The 10,187-nt window shown below is 43.8% G+C and overlaps 1 protein-coding gene across 1 annotated transcript; it reads right to left on the reverse strand.

Annotated features, from left to right (window-relative positions):
* Positions 1 to 1,647: 1,647 nt before the first annotated feature.
* On the reverse strand, positions 1,648 to 9,755 carry LOC117849435 (ubiquitin carboxyl-terminal hydrolase 8). Its single transcript, XM_034730987.2, has 13 exons — positions 9,434 to 9,755; positions 9,025 to 9,282; positions 7,698 to 7,830; positions 7,497 to 7,556; positions 7,317 to 7,409; positions 6,163 to 6,474; positions 5,930 to 6,070; positions 5,398 to 5,568; positions 4,102 to 4,359; positions 3,873 to 4,018; positions 3,149 to 3,706; positions 2,667 to 2,940; positions 1,648 to 2,200 (listed from the first exon to the last, which is right to left on the reverse strand). The coding sequence occupies exons 1-13, from the start codon at positions 9,604 to 9,606 to the stop codon at positions 2,039 to 2,041; spliced, it is 2,739 nt and encodes a 912-aa protein (XP_034586878.1). The 5' UTR covers positions 9,607 to 9,755; the 3' UTR covers positions 1,648 to 2,038.
* Positions 9,756 to 10,187: the final 432 nt, after the last annotated feature.

Consider the following 10,187-nt stretch of genomic DNA (forward strand, 5'->3'; position numbering starts at 1 on the left):
ACAACTCCTTAGGAACTAAAGTTTAGCAACTTTTAGTCACCCTATTTGGCAATTTAGGGACTAAAGGGGGCTAAATAGTTCCTGAAGTTTAGCAAGGGCAAACCAAACAGGGCCTAAGTCGTTCAAGTTTTCACGCTAAGTTTTTTTTTGTTTTTGACTAAGTCTATAAAAATACTAAATATATAAAATATCAAACTAAACCAGACTGCGAAATATATTCTCATAGCATATTTATTTGATATTATAGATATTAATATATTTTTTTAAACTTAGTTAAAGATGGATAAATTCGACTTTGGACAAAACTAGAACGATTTATACTCCCTCTGCTTTTATTTACATGTCACATTTATTGCTTTATCCTAATTAAGTCAATCTCATTCAACTTTGACCAAGTTTATAAAAAACATATATAATAGCATCTACAATGCCAAACAAACATATGCACTATCAAAATATAATCCATGGTAGATTCAATGAAACAAATTTGATGTTGTAAACAAATTTGATGTTATAAACCTAGTCAAAGTTAGACAAGATTGACTTATGACAAAACAAATGCATAAGTAAAAACGGCGGGACGGGGGATCGGAGTAGCAAATTAGCAAAGATGTAACCCGTAGTGACATAAAGTACTTGTCAATTTACCGAACCTGTAAATTTCACTAGCTAGTTGGCAAGTGAAAAGCGAAAGGATCAAGAGGCCTCGCCGTGTACGATGTCGCCCTCCACTGTGACTGTCCTCTCTCTCTCTCTCTCTCTCTAGAAAAGGGAGGGAAGAAGGGAAAGGAGCGGGACGTGCACTGTTGGAGATTTACTAGTATTTTAGTGCAGTGTGTACTATTGTTTCACTGTAGCAGATCGATGATGGAGGCACGAGGCAACAAGGAGCAAAATAGGCTTTTCGCAACAAGGAGAGCCTAGGAGGCGTTTCTCTCTCTCCCTCTGGGCACTCTGGGCATCATCGATGCGATGGGATGGGACAGGGCACGCGTGCGTGCGTGACAGCACAGAGGAGAGGGAGAGAGACTGAGAGGGAGGCGAGGGGCGACGGAAGGAAGACGAACCAAGGCGGAAGGCGGCTTTAGCTTTTTGCCGTTGCTGTGACGGGTCACGTCGCCATTGACGCCTCCCCTGTACTGCTGCTTCCCTCGCCAGGTCAGCCTCTTCTTCTTCTTCTGGTTGGTTGGGCTACCCTGGCCTACAGGGAGAGCTAGGCTGCCGGACAAACGAAGCAGCTAGCAGCCGGCTCACGCAGAGTGTCAGGCAGGCAGGGTCGGCCGCGACCTGGCTCGGCCCTTCCCTCCGTGGTGTCATACGTCAAGCCGTGGCACCACACAAGTCACAACTCACAAGTCAACGGATACCCCAGCCAGCCACTGTACCTCTGCCCCCCTCTGCTTTCACATACGAGTTAGTGTACTCCACATCTCCAAAAACATAATTTCCCATTCTCTAAAACAAAGTACGGCCCTACGCAACCACAAGTCCAGAACACGGAGACCTGGCAAGAATTTCAGGATGGATGAATCGCTCGTTCTTCAGATTTGCACATGGTGGCCTGCTCAAGACGAAAGCCCGAAACCACCACCAGCTGGAGGGTCATCCTCTCAAGTTCAGTTCCAGAGACACAAGAAAGCACCAGTCTTTAACTTCCAACAAATGCAACTGTTGACAATCTCGGCTGATTTTCTCCTCATGTTAGGAACCAAAATTTACCACCATCAATTACAGATTTGTTAATAAAATGGAGAAGAAAAAAAGGGACTGGGATTTGTATGGGAACTACAAGGATAAGTTATCTCTCCCCTCTGAACCCTACAGCATCTAGGGTCACAAAACATGTATGATATATCAGCCAACAACAGCCTTCCTGCGGTGCAATTCCGCCTCATTCTGGATGCTGGACATAGTAAGCCCCAAACCTCCACTTCTAACTCTGTTTCTATCTCCTCTTCCTTTGCACCAGAACTGTCCCCCCAACCAATGAACTATACACTGTCCGGGACTGGGCTCAAAATTCGCCGCCACCGCCTCCTCAAGTTGCAATATCAGAATCTATGTCTGTACCTGTATCTAAGCTATCCTCCTGTATCCGCCGGTAAAAAAGAACATAAGCTGCCGATGTCTTTATGCTGTCCTCAGTTATAGGACCCACATGACGGTCATCAAAGTCGTACCACCCTTTTTTCACTTCATCCTGCACCAAAGAAGAAAGTAAATCATATGCACCTCTAACACAGTACATGGGGGGCGTTTGGTTTCCTTTGCTTATTTTTAGCATGTGTCACATTGAATGTTTAGATACTAATTAGGAGTATTAAACGTAGACTATTTATAAAACCCATTCCATAAGTGGAGGCTAAACGGCGAGACGAATCTATTAAGCCTAATTAATCCATCATTAGCAAATGTTTACTGTAGCAACACATTGTCAAATCATGGACTAATTAGGCTTAATAGATTCGTCTCGTCGTTTAGCCTCCACTTATGTAATGAGTTTTGTAAATAGTCTACGTTTAATACTCCTAATTAGTATCTAAACATTCGATGTGACGGGTGCTAAAAATAAGCAAGAGGAACCAAACCAGGCCATGAGCTTGCCAATGATGTAAACAGATGCATCCTAAACCAGTCTGGCAAGGCAGGGGGGAAAGAGTACTTACATAAACATAAGCTGTATAGTGACCGCCTCCCATGCTTCCATAGTGGTTGCTGATAGCATACAGTCGATAATTGTGGGGAATCTGCTGGCGCCTGTGACCGATATACTTTGACAGGTCAAGATCATGAATCGGGAAGTCCACACATGTCTCCAGCTTGTTTTTGGTGTATCGGCTGTACGAAAACCTTTTAAGGTGTATTATAAGGATTTCCGGTAACCTCCAAAGGTCTAGCTTCTTGCTGGCCTGCCGATGCTCTTTACAGCCTGGGCAATACCTGTAAAATAGAAGAAACTCAGAAATAATGAACAGACAAGAATAACACTGCGGGTGTAATTCTGTAAGTTTAACCATCACTGTGATTACATTTTCCCCCTTAAATCACCAGTGTTTCAAACAATGAATAGCTAAGTGTTCTACTTCTAACAAAGCTTTGGGAGCTGACATTACAAAGGAGAGTGTGAAAAGTGATGAAAGAAAATTACCACATGTCCTCTGGGCCTAATGGTTCCTCCTTGATAAAAGCTTCCAGGCATGCATATAGAGAACATGTGTCTTGTGGTCTCCTTGAAAATAACACAGCTTTGTAAACCTCTGGAAGAGAATCCAAAGAAGCAAGGTTGTACTGCTCCAGTCCATTGTCCTGCCAACACACAGCCACATGCAGGCGCTTCTGCGGACCTTTCACTGTAATGGGTTGATCCATTTCTATCTTCATGCGTTGGTCCGGGAACCTCTCATTAGTCAGGAAAAATTGCATTGCATCTTCACTCCCTGTTTCATCCTCGAGATTATTGTTGTTTAAGCTGGTGTGCTCTGAGGCATCAATGCTCATATCGGTATCTGCAGTTTCATTAGCCAAATTGCTCTCGCCAATTGTTTGATCAGCATCTGAAACATCATTGTTTGATACTCTGAACGGAGTCATAACCTTCAGGAAAAGGTTGGAGATAGTACTTCCAGTTACTGTATCGGGAAGGCTTGACACGAGTGGGGTGCCAAAACTCTTCCACGACTTCCTGCCAAAACTGGACAGGGATGACCTGCATATCAAAGATGGTGAGAAGAGCTCTTGACATATTTCCTAACCAAAAAATTGGGGAAATTTTGATGGACATATATTGGTGCAAATTCACTAAACTTTCAACCATTCTATATTTGATTGATATGCATTATGCACATCATAGAAATTGCAAAGATTTTACTTACTCCATACGCTGGTTTCTGAAAACCACAATAGGAGCATCTTCACTGTCTTTTGGAAGTCTATATGCAACCAAACGATCTCCGTCTCTAATCAGGGAGATGACTTCAGAAGGTTCATCCAAGTACCGGATAATGGAATTATTGTAGACCTACATGTTGATCATTAAACAGTAAGGAAATATGCTGGGCATTTTTAGCAGCTTTCGAGATGAAAATAATACTTGATGAATACCTCAGCAACAAGGAGGCGCTCATCGTCTCTCAACGAACAAGCGTTGCTTAATGCATTGATAAGAGTCCTCGTATCTCCAGATTTTGGCACACTAACAGTGTAAGGAGATGGCCCAGTGGTCCCATCAGTGCTGAAGACAGTTATGGTCATTGTTCTCATTGTTGTTGAAGGCAGGGGCAAAGATAAATACATAAATGGGTCAAATGTTACAGAAACTTTCTTGCAGATAGGGCACACTAGCGTTGACTTGTATTGACCCTGTCATTGAAGCACCAAAGACAATCAATAGATGATAAAAGAACTTACATACATAGGAAAAAACAACTGTCAAATTATGCACATTCGTAACACTACAGAAATAACAGGCATGACATATCTCAGAGCCTGCACAGATATTGCATGTGGGTGGAAAGGGGTTATGCTTTTGTCCAGCACATATCCTGTCTGTCCACCAGAATAACGGCTATAGATGTATAAGTGCCATGAACTAATTAATTGTATCAGGAGAAGTTCTTGTAAACAACAAGAAGTCTGCAGAGGGTGTTAATATGTTCAGACTCAAGGGCTCGTAATCTCATTATCTGTTTAGGATCAAAGGTTGATAAATTGAGGGAATGGCATGTTTGCATTGGACCGTACAGAAAGAGGCACTTGGTATAGTTTGAAGAGAAGGTCTATCAAATAGTCACTGTGGTAAGACCTTTGGTGAGTTGGTGTCGTATAGCATTGAATCTCCTTTTTCTTTTACAAATTTGTTAACATCTAATTTTGGAGTGAAAATATAGAACTTTCATTCAACTGCGGGCACACAGATGAACTGCAATAAAATGTTAGCCCATACAACTTTTTTCTGATCTTGCACCTCATTGTGCTGAAACTTGAAAAATTATTTTATCACGGGCTCCTTGCCTAGATCGCATACATATCTAATCTGCAAAATGGCATTATAGATATGGATGATTCAATGTTCCAGAAACAGCTGTATATGCCCTAGTTGATATCCCATAATTTCCCTCTGGTGCCCCCCCAATGCAAACAACAGGATTTGTAAAGCTGCTTGCGAGAACATAGAAGGAATATACCAAGAAAAAAGGGAGTACATACTAATTTGTGATAGTAATAGAGAATATAGAAAGGACCAGCAATCTTTGTTATAGAAGAATGTGCATGTGTTGAAAATAGAGCCACTACACACATTAGAAACTAACCTGGCAGATATCAACTATGATAGAATCATTTCGTGCTAAATGGTTGCATGTGTTGAAAATAGAGCCACTACACACATTAGAAACTAACCTGGCAGATATCAACTATGATAGAATCATTTCGTGCTAAATGGTTGCCCCAGTACTCATCTGCAACCTCTTCATCCGGACGACCATCTGAATCCTTTGCTTCAGAATATGGTTTACATTTAACACGATTCAAATCTTCATGGAGTCCATCCAATAGGAAAGCAAGAAGCTCCTACATACAGCACACAAACCTAATCTGAGGAACAGTCCATTGGCATTGCAAATCATTTTAGGAAAGTAAATAAGTAATATACAAGTTATTGCTAAAAAGTCAAGTAACTAAAAACAAATCCCCAAAAAATAAAATCACCCTTTATAAACACCATAAGTCTTGGATATTGCAAGACAGCAACACGATGGACACAGTAGCACCACATCTTGGGGTTCAAGCTACTTAATCTTGAAGCCAATATTAGTAGGATCAATTGGCTATAGCCAGCTATGGCATGGGGCTCAATTTAGGAAATACTTTGGGAGTGTGTGTTTTAAGAGTCAAGATCAACGTCTTTTCAGAAGTGAAAAAGCTAACTGACCTGTGAATCATGTTGGTTAAAGCCACTGAATTGGGGAGCAAAGCGTGCAAGTTTGGCCTTGAAGTGGCGTGGAGCGACTGGGGATCTATCAATAGCCCATAGCTTCCTCAACAAATCGCCAAATGCGTAAGCGAGTTCCCCCTATTTAAGAAAAAATTTCCAATTGAGTTAAAAGAGAAAATATCAAATTCTAAGTATAAATACACTGTATTAACTGAAGAAAGAATGCGTACCTTCATCCCCAGTGGATTATGTGTGTTTATTTCTTTACAGAAATCACCAAGGAAATAGTCAACCAGCTTTGGAGTATGAGCCAAGCACTGTACTGCACTGTTCATGAAACATGTGTTTCCAAGATTATCTAATCCTGTTAAACCAGAGCCAACTTGCTTAAAGCTTCCACTTGATGAATCCAGAGCCATGTCTGTGTTACTGCCATTGCTAAAAACCGAACCACCCAACGTTAATGCTAACCCATCTCTTTTCCCATCAGCACCATTGACCACAGGTTCTGACAGATCATAAATGTGTATTTCTAGAGGCATCTGAAAATAAAGTAAAGTATAAGCAACGTACTACAAAAGTGCACACTATATGAGAGACATACAATCACAAGTGATGCTGTTCGAAAGCTACGTTCGAATAAATACAAGCTGGATAATCTCATAAAACAACAGGGAGAAGAAGGTCACTCTGGATAAGATGGCAAAAACCAAGTCATATATAGCCCTGACTATGGGTCAAAGCCCCCAATAAAAATGTATGTGGTTGACAGCTAACATCCAAGCACCAATTAAGAAAACAATGGGAACTTGCAAAAAATATAGCTCATGCACTAGTCATACAACATTCCTAGTTTACACTGGAATCATATAACTCTATATTTTCTTATATAACTTATAACTTCTAAATATGCTGTTAGGAAGCCAAAAGGAGAAATGAACAGCTTTCAAGAATGTGGAAGAAAATTTGTAAGGACAAAATAAAGGTCAAGTAACTAGACACAGATACCACAAAGAGCAAGTACATAATGAGCTGAGTGCACCTTTAAGGCATGCTGGCCCTTTCTTTTGGGCTCTAGAACATGTATCCTTTGTACAATTATACATTGAACTTTACAAGAACATCAAGAAAGCTATGAGAGATATTGAAGGGACCATCCATGCTCAGTATATAATTTAGAAATGATTAATGTCTACTTCAGAAGAGAACACCTTGACAGCATAAACTTTAAGCAGCAAGTGGTATGCGGAACTAAACTAATGAGAGGAAAACATCATCATTGACATTTTATGCAAGAAAAGATCAAAGTATCTATTAGAAGAATACAATCCCATAAAATTTATAGCAGTATGTAATAAGATGGAAGACTAAATGGAGAAGATACCTCATGATCAGCAGATCTTGAGTCGTGGGACATTCGGTTCCATGCATTCATCAATATGTATGTTGTTCGCCCAGAAAAATCCCATATGTGAACCTAAATACAAATGAGCATGCAATTAGAGGAAAATAACTTCAGGAATCTACCATAACTAAGTAGGTAAAAGGATTCTCAGAAAAATACCGGCTCAGAGTCTGCAGTCAGAATCTTGTTTGCTCTTTTAAAGTTCTCAGCCGAATTGTCCTGATATGTCGAAGTTGAGATATATTACAGAAGCAAACATCAATACTTAAAAAAAAGAACAGTTAAGGCACAGAAACTTTCTTAAGAAACCCCTCTTCCAAACTAAAAGGATAGAGCAGAACGTAAACACGTTGCATGTACCTTTTTGCCAATCTTCACTGTAAGTGCATTATCTCGGGTGACTGAGACTCTTAGCATTACAGGGTAAATATTTACTGAGCCACCATCTTCAGTAAGTGACGTATTGCCCGCGGACTTGGCAGAATCAATATGCCTATGTGAAAAAATTAAGACAAGCTGTGATGAATGGGGAAAAGGAGAATCATCATGTAAGCAAAATAAAAGAGAACCAAACCCAGGCAGCTGAGCATATAGTTCAAAGACCCATAGCCTTAACTATCAAATGCAACACTGCATTAATAAGACGTTAACATGAAACGGGTTTCTCCCATTCAGGAAGATATGTTTCAATGGTTTTAAACTAAAAAAACACGTTCACAAAGGTAGCACCAGATTTCTTGCTCTAAGCCACCCATCCTGATGAAAGCCTCAAAGCAACACCAGATTAATTGCTCTGTGTTGCTTGAGACTTTGATGCATTCCATCAAGGTGATATAAACTCTGAAGCAACCACAGGCTATTAATCCCACATAAAGCTTCAACAAGAATCTCCATGAGAAGTTGTGTTTAAAATGATCGCATCAAACATCCTAAGTACTAACATGTGTGGATGAGCCAAGGCTTTATAGCACAGCTCAGCAAAAAGGAAACAAAAACGGAGTCTAGAATTGCAGTATGGTCTCCTTATGAAAGTTAATATCGGTGTGCCTTTTGAGAAAGATTTGTGGAAACAAAATATGGCAACATAAGTAAGGATCCTGGACATTTAATAACCCATCACAGGCCATTAAAGTTTCCACCGACTTTCCAAATAACCCAAGGAGCGCCACCTCCAGTGCCCACCATGCTTGCATGCAATCCAAGAAATAAAACGGAAAGATTGTGTGCAGGAGCTGTTACTACAAAGTCGTTGAATGAAACCCATCCACGTAGGACCGTACGTACTACCAGAAAACAGCTCACTGGCGCGCCAGTGAACGTCATGTCGGCATGCACAGCAACCAATCATCGGCGGCGCCGACCGCGAAGAGAGGCAATAATAAACAGTTACCCTAAATTATCCACATAAAAAGAACCTATCCACCACACTCATTTCCTGCAGCAAGTGTAATAACATTTCGAAACTACTCCAACATAGGATCGCCATATTCAATGCACCAAATCGCATAGCAGGACTACTGTTGCAATGCAGAATCACTGATCACCCTACGCATTGCCGTCTACCACTACCACCACACAAGCAGCTCATCCAAAAATAAATCTCGCAGGGCATATAACGGCGACAACCATCCAGGGAACAGAGGAGGAAGAAGAATAAGAAGGGAAGTGGCGGGGCTGCCAGTCTCACCAGTCCCGCGCCTTGGTGAAGAGGTCGGCGGCGACGAGCGCGTAGCTCCTCCCCGCCGATGCGTCGGGTGCCTGCTGCTGCCGCTCCTGCTGCTGGTCCTGGTTGAGGGGGTCGTCCGCGCGGCGGAGCGTGTAGGTCTGGTCGGAGATGAAGATGCTGAGCACCCTCATGCCGTAGGAGGACGGCCCCGCCGGCGCGGCCGCGTAGGGGAGCCCGGCCGCCTCGATTGCCGCGCCCTCCTGCGCCTCCTTCCACCACCTGCTTGCGCGCGCATCTCGTCGCGTCAGGTAACCGCGGGGCGGCGGGGCTGAGGGGGGGGGGGGGGGGGGGGGGGGGGGGGGGGGGGGGGTTAGCCCGCCGCGCCCCCGATCGGGGAGCGGGGCTAGGGTTCAGGGTGCGCGGTGCTCACCTGCGGGGCACGAGGAAGACGCGGTCGTCCTCCTCATCGGCTGCCGCGGGCGGGGGCGACGGCGAGGGCGCCGGGGGCGCGGGTGCGGGATCCGGGTCCGGGGCAAGGGGAGGGGCGTCCTCGGCGTCGGCGGCGGCGGCCGGAGGCGGAGGAGGGTCCGGGGGCGCGGGCATTGCGGATGCCCGCGGCGGGGTGGTGCGCGGCGTGCGGGATTGGGATCGTCGTCGTCGGGACCTGAAACGGAAGAGAGGGGAAGAAGAGGGGCAGCGAGCCGGGTCCGAAGAAGAAAGCTGTTGATGAGGAGGAGCGGAGCCAGCCAAGTGAGAGTCGCGTGCGGTGCGGCCGCGCGGCTCGTCAGATGAGAATGGGATGAGATCGATCTGGTCCGGTCCGGTCGGATCGGATCGGTGTCGAGTTGGATCCCGCGACCACGATAGCCACTGAAATAAAAAGAAAAGGGAAAAACAGTGGGATTTGTTCGGGCTGGGCCCGCGTGTCAGCCTCCTCGCAGTAGTACATCCCGCGAGTCGTTTTCATTTCTATCTTTTCCCCTCGTGTCTATCTCAGCAATGCTTGTGCCCGCTGGTTTTGCTGAGAGTTTTCAGTAAGCGCGGTATTTTGTAGGCGAATATACGAATGTTCCATGCTATAAATACACGTACCGTAGCTTGAACATCCTATAAAATCTCAAATATAAACTCGTAGAGCCGTAGAGGATTGCTGCATGTTGCACGTGTAAGGAACCGTGCGCGAC

This window comes from Setaria viridis, chromosome 3 (genome assembly GCF_005286985.2).
Source record: "Setaria viridis chromosome 3, Setaria_viridis_v4.0, whole genome shotgun sequence".
Taxonomy (NCBI): domain Eukaryota; kingdom Viridiplantae; phylum Streptophyta; class Magnoliopsida; order Poales; family Poaceae; genus Setaria; species Setaria viridis.